This window comes from Drosophila subobscura, chromosome E, assembly GCF_008121235.1.
Source record: "Drosophila subobscura isolate 14011-0131.10 chromosome E, UCBerk_Dsub_1.0, whole genome shotgun sequence".
NCBI lineage: Eukaryota > Metazoa > Arthropoda > Insecta > Diptera > Drosophilidae > Drosophila > Drosophila subobscura.
This window is the reverse complement of record NC_048531.1, coordinates 16,027,858-16,045,609: the sequence shown is the minus strand read 5'-3', so window position 1 is coordinate 16,045,609 and position 17,752 is coordinate 16,027,858. Positions and strand designations below refer to the sequence as shown.

At 47.4% G+C, this 17,752-nt stretch overlaps 1 protein-coding gene across 2 annotated transcripts in view; it reads right to left on the bottom strand.

Annotated features, from left to right (window-relative positions):
- LOC117891449 overlaps positions 1-17,752 on the bottom strand; it is a 32,077-nt gene that overhangs the window by 11,861 nt on the left and 2,464 nt on the right. For both annotated transcript variants that reach the window (XM_034796929.1, XM_034796928.1), the window contains exon 2: positions 1,396-2,027. In XM_034796929.1, coding sequence (XP_034652820.1) covers positions 1,396-2,027 — 632 coding nt within the window. The remainder of the gene's footprint in view (positions 1-1,395; positions 2,028-17,752) is intronic.

Genomic DNA, 17,752 nt, shown 5'->3' with positions numbered 1-17,752 from the left:
GTTTGATATTTCTGCAATCAATGGAGTCTGAGACTGAGTCAAAGTACGCAGAGTTTGCATATATTCTGATGTATATTTGTCGACTTTGCTTTGTAAACTGCACCGAAAATCCCGCCAGTGCAGTCAGTGCAAGTGCCATCACTCGGACTGTGAGGGCAGGCACCTCCTGCTCCATGCTCCTGCTCGTATTTTGCCAACTGGTAGGCCTGGAATATAATATGCATAATACAAATTGCTAACCTATGTGTAAGGCACACACACATATTGTGTGTGCTGGGCTGAGCCGTAAGCTCTGGCATCCACACTTGAGCACGCAGTCGTGCAAAGTGCAAAGTGCCAACTGGCTAACCAACTGTGCCCGTACAGTAGAGACAGCCTAGAAGGGCTTAAGTGCTGATTAACTTCCGCACCGCACACTTGAAGGCCCAATTATGAAATCGTCAATTTAAACCAGACACACACACACACACACACACACACACACATCAGAATCCCCAGACACTCAGACACTCGAACGCCCAAACACGCACAAGAGAGTAAGAGGATGGAACGTCTAATCGTGTCCAGCACTTGATGGTAGTGGCACAAAACATCTACAAGAGCCAAGACAGACAGAGAGAGAGAGGTCATGGGTCGGCTTATACAAATACACGGGACGTGACGCACACCATGGCGTATGAGTAATAACTCTAGACAAGCGGAAAATTAATACCACTTGAGGCCGAGGCCGAGTAGGCCTTGCCATATGAATGCCTTCAGTGTGCTCACCAATCTCCCAGGAGGAGGAGCAGCAGCAGCATGAGGCTGAGATCTCCCAAAAGGTGTAATTTGTTGTGTGCTGGTGTTGCCTGCCTCTGCCCCTGCGTGTGTGTGTGTTTCGCCTGCCTAATGACCGTCTCAAGTCATGCTGCCCCACAGCCGAGAGTGTGCAATGAAATCTCTGTGTTTAGTGCCGAATTAGTTTCGCCGGAAGCAGGAGGACGCCTGATAAATAAGTCTTTAATGAAAGCCGCTCCAGATCAGAGTATTAAAGTAATCGGCAAGGCACGGCCGCCCATCTGGTGACTCATTCATCTCCCATCAATTCACATTTATTGCGTTTCCATTTCAATTAACAGAGGAAAGTCAAATGTTTCCGCGCCAAAAGGAGGCGCTAAGTAAACAGGAATAAAAGTGTCATCATCATCTTCATCATCATCATCATCATCATCAACGCCATCGTCATCGTCGTCAGCGCTCCAGCAACAAAGAAAAAGTCAAACAAGGCCACAGCAGTGATGGATTCATTTTTGATAAAATATTAAAACAATACGAGGACGCAGCAGAGTATCAAGAACTTCATAAGGGAAATAGGGAGGAGGACGAGAAGGAGGACTAAAGGTAGCGTTTACTTACCACGCCCTCTCCAATATGGTGCACTGTGCAGGGCACATGGGCGGTGGCGCCAATCTGCGTCGTCACCACCGTTGAGTTCTCGGTGCCGAAATACATGGGCGAACCGAACACACTTTCCACACCATCGATGCCGTGCGTTGCCTCCAGATGGTTCTCCACCGGCTCCGATCTGTGCCCGGCCATGGGTATTGGAAATGGCCCGGCCGTATCTTTGGCCTGTATCCGTGAGTGCTGCTGTGGGTGCGGCTGTAGGTGCTGCTGCTGCTGCTCGGTATTCGCGTGTGGGCTCTGACTCTGCCGCTTGTCATCGATCAAGTTGGTCGAATCGAAGCTGGTTATGCTGCTCCCACTGGCTGCGGGTCCCTGGGCATAGGGCTGCGGCACGGGCACAGGCTGCGGATCCGCTTCCCCCCCATAGTCCGGCCCAGCGTACGAGGAGGGCAGGGGGGCCGCGAGGGCCGCTGCTGCGGCCGAGGCCGGTGACATAATTAAATTTTGATTTATATGCCTCTGTGATGGCTGTGTGCTATGTCCACTTCTGGCTGCCGACGCTGTGCTCTGCGGCGCCATTGTGGAAGCGGCTCCTGTCCCATCCATTGTGGTAGCTGCTGCTGCTGCTGCTGCTGTGCGGTCTGTAAAGGAGGGGCAAAGGGGAAGAATGACATTTTAAAATGTGTTAATATATTCGTGGCTGGTGCCCGCCCGCGGCGGCTTGGCACAATAATAACAGAAACAGCATGAAGTCAATTAATTTGGATTAACAGACAGTCGGCGCTGTGCGTATACGCAATATTTTTCCAAAACATTTCCATTTGGAGACAAAGACAGGGGGCTAATTAAAGTCGAAGTCGTTTCGTCTTCATTTCTGGGAAATATTTTAGGCAAAAGTCAAAAGAAAACGATAGGCAAAATGGATTCTGGCATTAACCAAGCATATTTCACACGGAACACAAATGGCATATGGATTGTACTCATATTTTTGAACACTGCTCTTTTGGGTGCCGTTTGAGACGCTGTTCGTGAAGCCATTCTGGTTTGAATGTTTAATGTCACCATGAGGAATTGTTTTGTTTATTGCGTGCCATTGCAAATGAGGTAACGCTTATTCTGCACTGCAACGACAATCATTTGGAACTCAGTCTGTTATGGTTTTGGTAAGCCACACACACACACAGAAGCACACACCAACACACAGTCAAAGAGACAGATACTTGCCACAGAGCGACAGAAGCACATTGAAGAAGGTTTCTTGCTTTGGCATTTTTGGTTGTGTGTGTGTTTTGTTGTGCCAACAAAATAATATTTCACAATTAACGATGATTGCTTCTGCCAAACAACTCGAACTCTATGGGGGGATGGGGAGATGCGAAATGTCAATTAACTCGAATTTTCCAGCCTGCAAATTGAATAATGGCATTGCATTTGGTTTCTAATTGGAATTTTGCACCGATGTGGATTCCCTGGCCACCGGAATGCGACGAAAATGTTTAGTTTTCATCTGTAGACCTGGGGGCTGGGGGCTGGGCTTGTGTGTGCTGCCTGTCCAGCCCTACAATAATGTAAAATTAATTAGTTTGGCATTTTGAGCACGATGCGATGTCTTTTGTGACGGCACTTAATTAGCACGTTTGCTTGGATTCCATGAAGCTCCACAATGATTTGTAAGGCTTTCAATCTTCGTTGGCAGGTGCATGTCCCAGGGGGATCGGATAACAATTTGGCCAGTCAGCCGGTGTGTGGCATTGCAGAACAATCGGGTCAATCAATGCAACATCTTTCGTTTGACACCTAGCAGTTTCCTTTACCATTTTGTTCTTGTTGTTGTTGTTGTTGTTGTTGGCAGTCTCAGCAATTGACAGTTGGGCTGTCAATTGTCTAGCCACAACAATTTTGCCACCTGCAGCCCTGCAAGTGATTCAGCTTCACAAATTGTTGTCTCTATGCAGAGGTGCAGGTCAGCGCTACGATTGCTGTGGCAAGCGTTTCATATTTTGCATTTTCCCCCTTTCCTTGCTTCCAGCCTCCAGCAATGGCTGCACAAAATGGCATCATCAGCTTGGGATAAATCAACAATATATGGCATGTAATATTTCAGGGAAATTAGAGTAGATTTCTGAATATAGATTGCTGGAAGTTCGGCCTTAATGGTAGATCGTACCATTTCCATACTTATGCATTGAAATTCCGATTCAACAATGAAGTCTCGAGAGTCTAGCGAGTCAGATCTTACAATCTTTTAGCTTAAAATATAATTAATCCCTTTTGGAGTATGCAAACTCAATCCCAAACTTTGAATTCCTCAAATTGTATGCAGCAGCATGTATCGAGGTTACGGACTTGATGCCAAATTGTGCAAGTACTCGTACTCGTTGCTGCTGCTGCTGCAGCTCCTCATTGGCACGCAGAACTTGGCCAAAACTGAATCGTGGCATTTTCGTCACGTTCGCACGTGACTGACGGCAAGGCGACATGCCAAGCTCTGCTCACTTCTGGGGTTCTTATTGCTGCTTTACGTACATACACGTAAACGTAATCGTAGTGGTCGCTGGTAGACCACAAAACAGCTTCTGAACAGTTCGTAGTTGCTGCTGCTGCTGCTGCTGCTCCTGTTGCTCCTTTACCGCACCTCTAGCTCCTCTCTCTCTCTCTCGCTCTCTTGTTCCTGCAAGTGCAAATTTGCATTCTTCCGATGGTTTGTGCGACTTTGTAATTGAATTTTTCACGGCACCATTGTAGAATCACTCCCCGGATCTATGTCCGCTGACTCCATCTGCAACTGCATCTGCAGTGGCATTGCTCTGTTTCTGGTACGTATTTTTCTTGTTTCCGGCAGCCGTGGTGATGATGCTGGTGACTGGGATGGGATTTGGAATCGCTCTGCTCTGCTCTGCTCTGCCCTCCATTGTGCAACCTCTGTTATGCGCATTGTCAACACCAAAGAGATTCCCAGAGACCGAGACCGAGACCAAGAACGAAACCCAAACGCAAGCCACAAACATGTTGCAGCAGCAGCAGCAATACAACTCGTGCATTTTTTTTGGTTTTGTTTCGGGTGATTTGGAACTTTTCGTTTGGCAAAACATTCGCAATTTGTGCGTTCGCTAAACTTTCATGATACCCCCCCCATTCCCATTCCCATGCCCCTGTCTCTCGCTCTCCGCCCATGGCAAATACCAACAGCATTTTTCACCCGCAACCCGAAACCCGTCTGTGTGCGACGACATTTTAATCAAAAGTTGGCTGCATGCTGCGTGATTCCGCACAGGCGCCAGTCCCAGCCCCTCGCTCTGAGCTAATATCAATGATTCCTCATGTGGCTGGTGGCTGGTGGCTGGTGGGTGGTGGCTGTGTTGTGTCATCATCGCTCTGTAGAGCACGAGCGGATTCGTATTTATGCTGCATCTGACATCTCGTGGCATGACGTTAATTAAGTTTACTTACACACAGCTCACACACCGCTAAAGATGCGGAATATCAACAGAAGGATATGCGGGGAGTCAAGGGTTACAGCAGCTGGCCAAATGAGCAAGCAGCTCCCACACCAGACACAGGTTTATCATTTCAAATGAACCCGCTGAGCCCTCGGAATGTCAGCGGCTCTCTCATTTAGTACTAGGAACTGTTCCAGCCCTACTTTCCACTGACATCCTGCAGAAACGAGGCCAAAATATCCATCTAGCTAATGCATTTGTTGCCAAGTTTGCTCCGTCATCAATTAAATATATTGTTGTACAGCGAATGTACAGCGAATGTGCGGTGGAAAGCGCATTTGGAAATGCCATTATCATAATTATGCCAGCGAGCGACATCCTGTTGGACTCATTAATTTCATTTGATTTCATATGTTATGTAACTCTACGCAATTCTCTAATTAAAGTACAAATATATGGCGGCGGGTACACTTCCGCTGGCCACGCCCCCCGGCTGCATAATTTATAACGATTGCTGCAACTAAATTTGCGGTTTCGGGACTGGAACTGAAACAAATTCCTTTGGCAAACCCCTTTCGGCAACACAATGACCCATGGAAAAGTTGTAATTAAATATGCCTGTACCATACGAAATTAGGCAATAAACGAGGCTGCCAATTCCAGCTTTAAGTCGGTATTTGGGAATGCTCTTTTAAAGTGAAGTTAAAGCGTTTGCTGGCCCTGTCCGCCCCAACAAGGAATCCTCCGCCCTGACGACTCTTCGGGAAACTTTGGCCCTTGCTTCATTACGAAACTTTGTGCCTCGGACGCTGCTCTGTTTTTATGGCAAATATTGTTTGTTGTGTGTTTTCAAAATGTTTGCATTTGACACTTGGCGGTAATTTGTGTGTAAATGCGTCAACTGGAGGCGCTCGGCCAGGAGCCGTGGCCCAGGGAAACTTTTCCACTCCGCAGCCATTTAATTGAAATTCCACAAAATGGCCCAACGCATGCCAGCCGCCTCTGCCCCCCTCTGCCCGCCTCTGTCTGTAGCTTTGTGCCTTGGTGCCTACTTGGGAACTTGTTGTTAATGGGCACTCCCGGCAAAAGTTGGTTGTTCGTGGCAAACGGTTCACTTTGCGACGCGACTGTCATAATTTTGATGGCTCCAGCTGGCATATGTATGTGAGGCGGAAGTGTAAAATCAGATAAGTACGGCTGCCACATAGTGGTACGACTATTCCGCCATTTATTTTCCAATAAAGCCCTGGTCCAGGGCGCGGCAATCGTTAATGTCGTGAATCCAGGACCCCGCGACGTCAACTGCGCCGCACAATGGCACTAGCAGAGCAGCGCAGGAGGCGCAACTCGGCGCGGCTCTCTCGTAAAAAGGCATTAAGACCAAAAGTAAAGTGCCTATTTAAGTTGAGTCATAAAATTGGCTTTCTATCTGGCAAAGGGAATGGCAAATGGCAAATGGCTGTCAGAATGGGGATGCCAAGTGTGGAGTGTGCGGAGAGTTGGCGCTGCCTGGATACCGGAGAGCGTACTGCGCGAGGCATTCTAATTTTGTTTATTTTATTTCAATTCGTGTCTAAGTGTTCAACTTTGGGTCTTTGTTCGGGGACAATATGCTTGGCATCTGCCCCGTCGCCCGTCTCCTATAACCTTAAATTCCCAAAGAATTCTCAACAACTTTGAGATAGTCGAGAAAGCCGGAGTATCCCGGCCAAGAACAAGCCAACTTTTAGCTAATTGCAGGGGGGAGGGGGAAGGGGAGTGAAGTGGAGGGAGTTGTCAATGTCGTGAATCACTCACAAATTTTCATTTTTAGATGGGATAAGATAAGAGAGAGTTTTATCCATATCATTATCCGACTACACTGATTTCGGGCCAATAAATTATGCCCGCGAATGGGGGCGGCGGCGGCACAGAGGACTCATAAATTATGGCTGCAAAATAAATACGAATGCGAGGTACAACAAAAAATATGTTTCAGCGGGCTTCGTTATGGCATCCGCGAAGTCCTTGATCTGGGGCCAAGAGAGCCCCGTCGAGTGCGCAAAGTGAAATCAAACGGAAAGGCGGTGGCAAACGGGAAGGAATTCATAAAAAATGCCATAAGTTAAGTGCGTGAGGCTCAGTGTGGGTGAGTGGGGTGAGTGGGGTAGTCCTGACGACTGTTTTTCCAGCATAACGAAGATTTATTTGTCAGTGGGATTTGGCAAAACTGCAAGCACGTGTGAATTAGAATAGATATCTGGCCGGAATCCATGGGCCAGGGCAAACCCTTCGGCCTCTTGGCCTGCCGAAACGGCATTCAATAAATGTTTAGTATCTGGCAAAAGGGAATGTGGCAACTACATAAAATTAAATTGTCAACTTCCGTAATGTGGAGGCATAAACAGGAACCACTCGCTGGCCCTCTAAGCCTCCCACCGACCACTGACCAAGAACTGGCATCAAAGTGAAAATATTATTAAACGAGAAATACAGAAACGGCAAAATGGAAATAAATAAAAAGAAGACAAGAGCGGGAGGAAGACGGGGGGACAGAGAATGAATGAAGGCAACTTTTTGGCAGTCCACTTATTTCGGGCGACCAGACACACTTGACGTTTTTTTTTTATACTTTTTATACAAAGCAGCGGCGACGACTTGGAGTCCAATATAAACTGCTATGCTCCTGCGCCGGATGTGGCAAATTTGGTGGCACTGAGCAGGACACAACAAGAAAGAAGAGTCGAGGACTGGAGCGGACAGCAGAGCAGCGGACGGGGCAGCGTGTAATCAAAATCGGAATTCATCTTTGACCAGGGCTGTGGTGTACCCTGCAGAGTTGTAGGAGCGATCCCAAAGGTGTGTTTGGGACTAAAAACGGTTGTGGAAAATGCTTTTACAGAGAGTTTCAGCATTTGTTTTAGTTTGTGGGAAATCTATCATTCCCTTTTGCTATCCTGTAAGTCCAGCTTGTCAATGCCATCGGGGTAACTCGTTTCAACGCTAGGGACTGAGACCGGGACCCACCTTCGGGGCCGTCGACTCGTCTTGACGTCGTGGCATCACATCTAATGCCCTTGACGTCGTTCTATTTAAGTTCAATTTATTTGCGGCCAGGCGACTAAGCGAATGCCGTTGATCGATTCCTGTTGTAGAGCTGCACAAGCGTACCGCACATGCCGCAGCCCGCACATCCCATATCCGCATCCAGGTCCCTGGCGTTGACACTCCCGTTGACTTAGCCGAGATTGGGCAAATCTCGGGGCTGCCTTTTATGTTTCAAATGTTTTTCTGTGAACTGTCACATTTGTCCCTTATCCATTTTATGCCGTTGACATTTCTCACTAAGCCCAAATAGAAAATGGGCTTACAGTCGTACAGTTCCTTTATCCGACGGCAAGAAGGATGCTCGACCTGCCTGCCTGCCTGCTCGCAAAAGATATTTGAAATGTAAAATATTCACTCGAATTGCTTGTGACCATAAACCCATCAGCAGGACTTTGCTTTCAGGTGGAAACTGATTTGCCAGGTGGCAAATGCCATTCCTTATGGCAATTAAACGGATAGTCCGACCACAAACTGATTTGTGCACTGGTCTTCGTTTTTCTTCTCCAAGCTGCTCGTTGCAGCCGCAGGGCACTCGATTCAAGTGTTCGACCTCATGTTGGGTTGCTCATTCAGGCATAAATGTTGACAGTGCGGCAAGTGAAAGTAAGAACAAGCCAGAAGTTGCAACAAACTGTGGCCGAGTGTTCAACCACAGAGCTGCAGCCAGCGCCATTTTGGTACCACAGTTTGGATAAAATTGTTTGCTGCTAATCGAATCTAATCTGTTCTTGGAATACACATCAAAATATGTTCATAAATTATTTACTCCCAGCTGGCAGCGGGCAGCTTTAAGTCAGCCGTAATGGAAGTCAGTTCCAATTTTATGCTGCACTTTTCGTATAACATTTAAACAAATTGCCCGTAATGCAGTAGCAGGCAAACAGAAACAGAAACAGGCAGCTGCACTTTGCATGTTGTTCGACCATTAGGCAGCGGCAGGACTTTGAGCAGGAGCAGTGCAGGACTCACTGCTTCGTGCTGCAGAAACTAATTGCAGGTGCAGCAAACAATTCGGCAAGGAGACGAAACTTTCTGTGGCTCTGCACACGAAAAGATGATGATGGGCGCCCATTCAAGTGCAATCTATCCCCACTGCGGGTGCAATCTATTGGCAATTGTTGTGAATGCCACAACACGGAACAGCACGAGGAATGCCACATTTCATTTCATTTCATTTCATGCGGCATGAAGAGAAACTTTTGCTCGGTCAGGTTGGCTATTGTTGGGGCAGAGAAAACATCGAAGACCCAACTGAGTGGCGACTTATTTAATTTGTTCTGTTGTGGCTTTTTTTTGCTGTGAGTTGATTGCAGTTGCTTCATCGACTCAAGGAGTGTGTTGTTGCACTTGCAACAACTTAATTAGGGTTTGGGTTTCCCGTTTACGAACTTTATCCGAGCACAAATCTTCACCCCAGCACAGTACTGCTGCTGCCAATGAGTTATGAATTGTAATGAATGAGTTTTGATGGAAATTATTATCCTTTTGCTCCAGGGATGGAGCATTAATTCTAGGCCAATCGATCAATCGATTTTGGTCCGACAAAATAAGGCCAATTTGGATGGACAGGAAGAGAGAGAGAGAGAGAGAGAGAGCGAGAGAGTGAAAGGGAAAGCGCAGACGGGCACAGGAAATTGTCTGGGGAAATCTCTCGCATTTCCCATCCGACTCGACTTGGCTTGGACGAAGACAACATCTGGCCAAGGGTTAACTGAATAAACCCGAAGAAAGTTTTCCACTTTCCACCCCACCCCGCACCCCCCTGCACTGCGTATATGCAAATGAAAGAGTGGAGCCGGAGGAGGCGGAGTGGAAGAGAAGAGCTGCAGCTTGGAAAATTGAGAAAATTAATTTCATTTCAAGATTTACTTCTTTGAAATTCTATTTGCGTGGCGGCGCCCACAGCCCGCCCCTCCGCTGCCTTGCCTGCCCCACGGCCATGTACGACAACATTTCAACAAGGGAAAACATTTTCGCTCCCGCTGCCTCGGCCGCGTGGCATAAATTTATGAACGGCAAAACATTTCCACATGCTGCTGCTGCTGCTGCTGCTGCTTCTGCCTCTGCTGCTTTTTGGCATGCTGGCAAATCTGTGGCACCAACAGAAAATATTCAATCTATGCGGCACATAAGCACAGACTCTGTTTCTTGCTCTGATTCTGAATTCTGAATACAGGACTTGAGACTCTGTGCTCTCGGTGCTCTCTGTGCTCTGTCCTCTGACTCCGGGACACATTGTTAAAGCAAAGTCAACTGAATAAATGTAAAGTAGGGCAAATGAGCAAAGATTTTGCCGAGAGTCGCCTCCGAGGGTTGGACACACGACAGTTGTTATGGGTGTTGTGGGTTGGGTTACTCGGTTACAGTATCTAATGACAGAATTTGTTGTCTCAGTCCTCGCTGTCATCATCATACTTGCCTTGCGACGGGCATCTTGTTCTTGTTGGGTGCCCATTAGTCGACGCAGCGTGCAAGGGTATGCTCATATCGAAGGTAGTTTAGTCCTCTCTAAAGACCTTTTATAGGAAATTTGGAATACAATTTCTTCTGCAACTTTTCATTTTTCGGTTGTGGCGGGTAGCTCATAGTCGGCACAGTTAACCGGGCTCCTGCTCGTCCTTTTATCATATCCTGAGTCAGTACCGCACCCTTCCTCCTCCTCCTACCGTCAGCACTGCTCACCCTTGACAGTATCATTAGGCAGTCGCTGGCGGCTCTGGTTCTGGCTCCGACTCCGACTCCGGCTTCAGCTCTGACTCTGGCGCTCTGCTAAGCGTTATCATTTGTCCTTGAGCTGCTTCAACTGTGGGCTGCTGTTTTGTGGAAGCGCGTTAACTGTGCCCCAAAAGATTAAAGCCAACAATAGGGCAACCACATCCCAGTGAATATCGCTCCCTCCGTCTTTTGTTTCTTAATTTCTGCTTAGCTGGCAGCCGGCAAATTGTTATCTTTGCGCTTGCTACATGTTTATCATTGTGCCGTGCCCCCGCTGCCACTGCCAACTCGAGTGAAATTTAAGCAGCCGAGTCATAAATTATACTTGTAGCCACTCCACTCCACTCCACTCGCCGCCCCGAGTCTCAAATATTTGCATACTTCTGCGGGATGGTAGGCACTCCTCCCGGCTAACATGTTTCAATACGTTCCAGTCCATAATCACAGATCGCTGGAGAAAGCCAGCCGCAGAATGGCTTCAATGTTGCGTCACAGTGCCATGGCACACCCACGCACTCCACTCCACTCCACTGCTCCTCGTACCCATTGACAATAATTTCGACGGCAATTTTCATAAATTAGCCTGCTCCATCTGTGCCCCTCGCCCCTTGTGTGTGTTGTCTCGCGCTTGCTGCCCTTGAACTGCCTTCCAAAAACTGTCAACTACTTGAACAGTAATCCAAATGGTTACGCAACAGCAAACTTATTTATACACTGACACAAATTGTGCCTTCTAACTGGGGAAAATGCGTTTAAAACGCTGAAAACTCTGCGCTTGTGCACGTGTGGAAGGCAAAGTGTTTGCCCTGCTCCCCTCGCAGCTCAACTCAGCTTCTGTCACTGAGTTTGCAGAGCTTTAAACTTTAATTTATGTGGAGCACACGTACTCGGTAGGCGGGAGGACTGAAGCTAACACGAACTGAAGCCAGCGAAAGTGTAAATTATCACGGTAATTAAGTGGGGAGACTTATACATGAATAGAACTCAGCTCCGCGCCTTCGGCCTTGCCCGCTGTACGGCTTACGGCGTACGGTGTACGGTGTGCGGGTATTTGGCTTTGCGTGGCCCATAAATTTATAATTTAATGCAAAAACCACAAAGACCAAAAATTTGAATTCGAATTTTGCGAAAAATAATTATCTCGCCGGGTTGGGTGTGCTCTGGACTAAGCACTTAATGGTCTCCCGACATATTTATGAGATTAAGATGAGCAAAAGTTAAGGGAACTATAAATAAACAATGAAAGGAGGGGTAGGAAGGCAAAGGAAAAGTGTTGAAGCAAGTGCCAAATCGTTGTAACATTTTCTTTGTAGTTTTCCCGCATCGATTTCCACAGCGATCCTTTGAGATTACTCTCGCAGTTTCGGCTGTGCTGATGCTGACCCCCCAATCGTAGTGGCCTTGAGAACTACGCGACCCGAATGTCCGGCAATTTGCCCACTCTCTGACCTCTCCCCGCCTACATCCACTGCCCCATGCCGCACGTTGTGGTGCTGCGAAATTAATTACCGCATCGGGGCGCGAAAATGGCTGCGCCCCGGATAATGCCTCAAAAGTCATGTCCAACTTTTGTGTGTGTGTGTGTGCGGGGGCGATTCCAACTAAAAAGTTTCTAATTACGACCATGAAACCAGGCTGTCGGAGGCGCGGCGCAGCTATCGTGTTTTACCCCCTGCTGCTGCTTTTTTTTATGCCCGTTGATGTTTAAGTTTTTAATAACATTTACCGCGGAGCTCCGTGTCCATGTGGCCTGTGCCTTGTGCAGAGTTCCAAGTTCCAAGGAATCGGCAGGGATGGGAGGCCTGACGGCTGTCGAGGAAGGAGCAGCGTGTGCGGCCTGTCGCTGTGTAGGAAGGAGCGTGTGCGGCGGGCATGTTAATACACTAAGCAGGCTGGAAGGCAGGATGGAAGTCGAAGCCGGCGCCGAAGCCGAAGCCATGTAAATTGTAATTACACTTAAAGCCATAATCCAGCTTTATGCCTAAAACTCGCGCCTCCGCCAGCCTGCTAAGCCCCGGCTTGAAGGTTTACCAGCGAAGAGTAATGGAGGGGAGTACAAAGACACTGCTCGCCCTCCCTCGCTCCCTCACCCTCTCTCTGTCCTGGTTTAAATAACATTTTTGGTGAATTTAAGTTCTGCTGCAGATAAATATCCACATGGGTTAATTATGTATATAAATTGTGCAATACTCTTCAATAAACATGCCAAAACTTTGCAGCCCCAAGCAGACTTTCGAGGAAAACTCGCAAAGGGCGGGACGGAGAGGAGAAGCACAAAGTTAACAGACGGAAACGGGGGAACTTTCAAGTCTTATTTTCCACGCGAAGCACAAAGTAGTTCTCTGTGCGGCAATCAGCTGAGAGACTTCCTCCGCTCGATGCACTGGCTGGCGGAGTACAAAGCATTTCCCCATATGTCTTTCAGCCGCAGAAAGGAAACGAAGCGAAAGGAGAGGAACGGAAAGCCTTTCGCATAATTCCAATTGCGGAATTTAAGGAGCAGCAGCAGGAGCAGCATCACTGAGAGCTTTATCTTGATGACTGCTGCTGTTTGGGCTCACGCATGTAGATGCTGTGGCTGTTGGGCAGGGGTGGAAAGTGGAAGAAGAACACTCCGACGCCATTTTGCTTTGGATATTTGGCGTCAATGTGCTCGTTGGCATTTAAAACGCAGACAGTTTGCTCTAGTTGCCTCGACGCGCAATCACTTAGATACTCACACAGACACACACAACAATATATATGTGTGTGTATGTGTATGTGTGTGTATCCTACTCGTATGCTTGCATATTTTCTGCCAAAAGTTACAACTTTTCTTGGCCCAAAAAGCGAGACGGAGGCAAAGCCGAGCAAAGCTGCGCAACAAGACGAAAGTTTTCACTTGAAATTCAAGGAATTGCTTTTGAAAAGTTTCAATTTCTGGCAGTGTGCGCAAGTTGTTAGGCAAATTCGCTTTTTTATGCACAATTTCGAGGTGGAGGTGGAGCTGAAGGCAGAAACTCCGTTCCAACAGATCTGCAAGCCGAAAGCTAACGTGAAAAACATGCTTTCCGTAATGAAATTGTGTCGGCGGAACAACCTGCCTTAATGCGACATAAAACACAAAGAAATCCGAGCCGCACTTGAGGCAAATTAATTGTTGAAACAACATTTCCCCCTCCCAACCACTGCCAGCCGTCCCCTTGCCACTCAGGGTCCAACTTTGCGCAAGTTTCGAGTGCGGCCGCCAGTCCCAAGTTGTAATTACATAGACAGAAGGTCGGTCCCCAGCCGCTCTGCCTGGCCACTTGTCAATGTTGCCACCAAAAAAAGAACCGAAAAAAAACCCGCTTGTTAGCCCGAATTTTGGAGTGCCTGACCACGAACCCGCGGAGTGGCCGCGGAATGTGGGTGGATCATAATCAGCCTCTGTCGATGCGCGATGATGGGCAACTTTCCGCACGCAAAAGTGGAAAGTGGGAAAAAAAACAGCAAAAGGTAAATCAGAAAACCATTTGCATCGACTAAGGCTTGGGCTGTGCTTGGGTTCGGTTTCTGTTTCGGGCTGACTCCCACTTGTCCTTAATAGCTCGCCGTGACTGGTCAGGATTTTGGGGGCAAGAAAGTTATTCCAGCTTCGATGAATAGAGAAGGGAGCACCAGGAAAAAAAAGTGGTGAAATGTTGCAAATTGTAAGCTGGCAGACAGCAGGCTGATGGCGGCCAGGAGGCTGCCACGCATGAGGCTAGTGAGTGTTCAACCAAAAAGTGTTCTCTATCTAAGTGTTCTCGTTGCTCGATGCCATCCATCCACATTCCTTCCACATATGGAGCACACACACACAGATGTGTCTATGTCTTCACATTTGCCATTGCCAAAAGGCGGCGCCTCCTTTGAATTATGTAAAATTTACGTGCTTTCAGCGCTTAAAGTGCAGCCAGCCATGTGTGTGTGTCTCGCTTCCCCTCACTCTTTCGCAGCGAGTGTGTGTGTGTGTGTGTGTGTGTGTTGCTGTTTGTTTGTTGGTGTGTGTGGGACCATTAGTTTTTGTGCTGATTATTATGGCTGCCACAGCACACGAGGCCGGGACAGGAGAGCAGAGCCAGGACCAGCGCCAGAGCCAGAGCCAGCGGCAGCGGCAGCCCTGACAGGCACCCCACGCCCATGTGGTGTTGCATTTGTAACAGGTGAGCTTTATGGCTATGTTACCGTTGCATTTACCACCACCCAAGCGTGTGTGCATGTGTGTGCCCCTGCATGTTCCGAATTAAATTATGCTTGCCAACGCGCTTTCGGTCTGCCACTGCCACCGCCCCAGTCCCTGCCTCAGCCCTGGCCCTGCCATAACAAACAGGCCTTGACCCGGGTCGGTTGGCCCCGTGTGTGCCTCCCTGCCTTCAGTTTATTCAAAAAACTGTTTGCCGGCAATGAAGACGCATGGGTAAATGCTTCTTGTTCCCCAGCACAGGCATGCACCCTATGCCTTGCTCCCCCTTTTCCCGTGCTCGTCAATCATCTTGCGTGATTAACAAATGGATGCCGTATCCCTTTGCCCCGTGTGAAACTGCAGTCGCAGTTGCCGCATTGCCGCCTTTGTCAATCGATTGCCCAACCAATTCCTAGAGCTGTGAATATTCCTAGATGTAAAAGAGAGCAGACAGAGGTAGTGGAAGATGAGAGAGCCATTACCAAGTAATTTGATTTATGTCCCACGTCAAAGACTGAAAAACTTCAAGGCACAGAAGTGGTGGGTAGACTGATTGGTTTATTGAAAGAATTGCGGTTTGGAAATACGGATAAATTGATTAATGAACCGAATAATTGTTGAAGTTAATTGATAAAAGATGGAACAGCATATAGAGTTAAATATGAAAACAATAAGCAGAAGTACTTAATGGGCGGACTAAGCAAGTTGATGAACTAAATGACTGCCATATTGGCAGCTACTCGTTTGTGTCTATTTATGTTATTCATCAACAGATCCATTACTAATTATTTGAAGATACACACCCTCAAAATACACTGATGTAGACACATTTCTGGTCTTTCCTCTGGTGTGTATTTCGTGTAATCAAATACGTCCAATAAGCCGCCCTCCCGCCATCCTTGGCACACCCTATTGCCATGGGACACGGAAAAGGTCTTATTTCGATGCGGTGGCAATTAACGAAAGCCTGCCCAGCCTCCCGCCCGGCAAAGCCTCCGCAACGGCAGTCCATACAGTCGCTACATGCATACGATAGTTAGCCCAATTAAACCGACTTGCCACAAGTGGCCCGCCACCTATCCCCGCTGGCAGCTTCAATGGATTTAACTTTGTGCCCGACTTTCACAGCAATTTGACAATTTCGAACGGGGCAACACCCACACCCACATCCGCATCCAACCCACATCCCACTCGCCCACACGGCGACACATGAAACTCCTGAATGGCAGACGGGCAGAGCTGCGCTGTTCTGGCCTCGTTATGCTCTACTAACTCCACTAACTGGAGGCTGCTGCTGCACAGGACGGAGCGTAGCTCTGCAACTGCAACTGCTGTCAATAGTCTGTGAGCAACCATTTGTGCCACGTGGCTCCTACTCTGCTGTGTCAGCAGCAGTTCTGCCAGAGGAGCAGGTCAGATTAGGTGGGAGACCGCAACGAGAAACTTTGGTTTCGATCTGTCTGATGGAAACATTTGCAGCATTTCACCAACGGAGAAGCCGAGTTTACTGCTGTTTCGAGGGTTTCAAAACTAGCAAAACTATCAGCAGACATCTAGATGCGATGGCCTTGAAGGAATATAAATTAAAAGAAATCATAAATACATAATTAAATTAAATTAAAGCATTTCCATATTTTTATCTAACAAAATTAGTAGTTCTTTATTGTCTCAGTATTTTGTTTGGAAAGGTGAGCTGCTGTGTAGAGAACTTTCCAAATATTTATTCAAAATTGATTTATTTTTGGGAATGCAAGTGGAAAATTTGATTTTGGGGTGCAAGTGTTGGCGCTGCTGGGCGGCCTTCAAATCCCCGAACCCAGCCCACAGACATGCACGCGGGGCATAAAGCTATTGATTTATATGAATAATACATACATATATTTACATTATATATTTATTTCTGGCATTACCACAGCCACGGGCACAGGCACAGATACGAAAACAGCTACAGCCACAGACGTGATTGTAATACCTACATTCTACTATATAGAATACAGCTGGCTAAATATTAATGCGCTCTAAATAAAAGGCGGCATGAACAGCCGCAGAAATTGTTTTTCCATTTGTGCACTAAGCTCTCAGCATTCTATATTTTTATTTTCTATTTTCATTTTTCCATCACTGGATTTCCGTTTCTGTTTCTGTTTTGGTTTCTCTTTTTTTTCCGTTTCTCTTTTTGTGCATTTTTCATTACAGCATTGACAGTGACAGCGACAGCGACAGCTGGAGTGTGCCCCAAAAGGCATAGCCCAGTGGCGGCAAAACGTGGCATGCAACAATGGATGCGCCAGATCTGCTGCTGCTGCCGCTGCCGCTGCTGCTGCTGGATCTGCCCCTGAGGCGGCCTGGAGTGTGTGCGTTCAGTGCAGGGACGAGCGGAGAGGGAGATGTTTTTTGTATAACGATTTTACAGACACATCCCTTTCCCTCCCGACCCATACACTTTCCGGGGCACGCACAAAATGTGGCACAGCCAGTGTTCTAGTTTCCACATATTGGTGGCCTGCCTGCCACTCTGCCTGCCCTGCCGCTTTCCCTCTCTTTATGCCGCTTATTCGATACGTTTTCTTCGAATATCCTCTTATCCCTCTAACACCCATTTCGAAAAGGGCATTTCTGACCTCATTACATATTCATACATAAATGAGTACATGCTTATTTACATATATTTTATTTTATTTCCAGAAAAGCGGATTGGTTCTCTTCGACATCCATAAACCGAGGTATGTAACATCCAAATAAATTTAAATATCTAAAAATCAAATTGAAAGGGTATTCAGGGTGCTACCCTAACTCACAGATGGATTTTCCTGCAGTTTTTGTATTTGTTTCAATGATTTGGCAACAAAACATTTGGTCCTTTCCCTCCTTGCATTCGCCTTTCCACTGCTTGCTGCTTCTCCTTCTTCGCCCTGTATTTTTCCATTGGCGTGGCAAT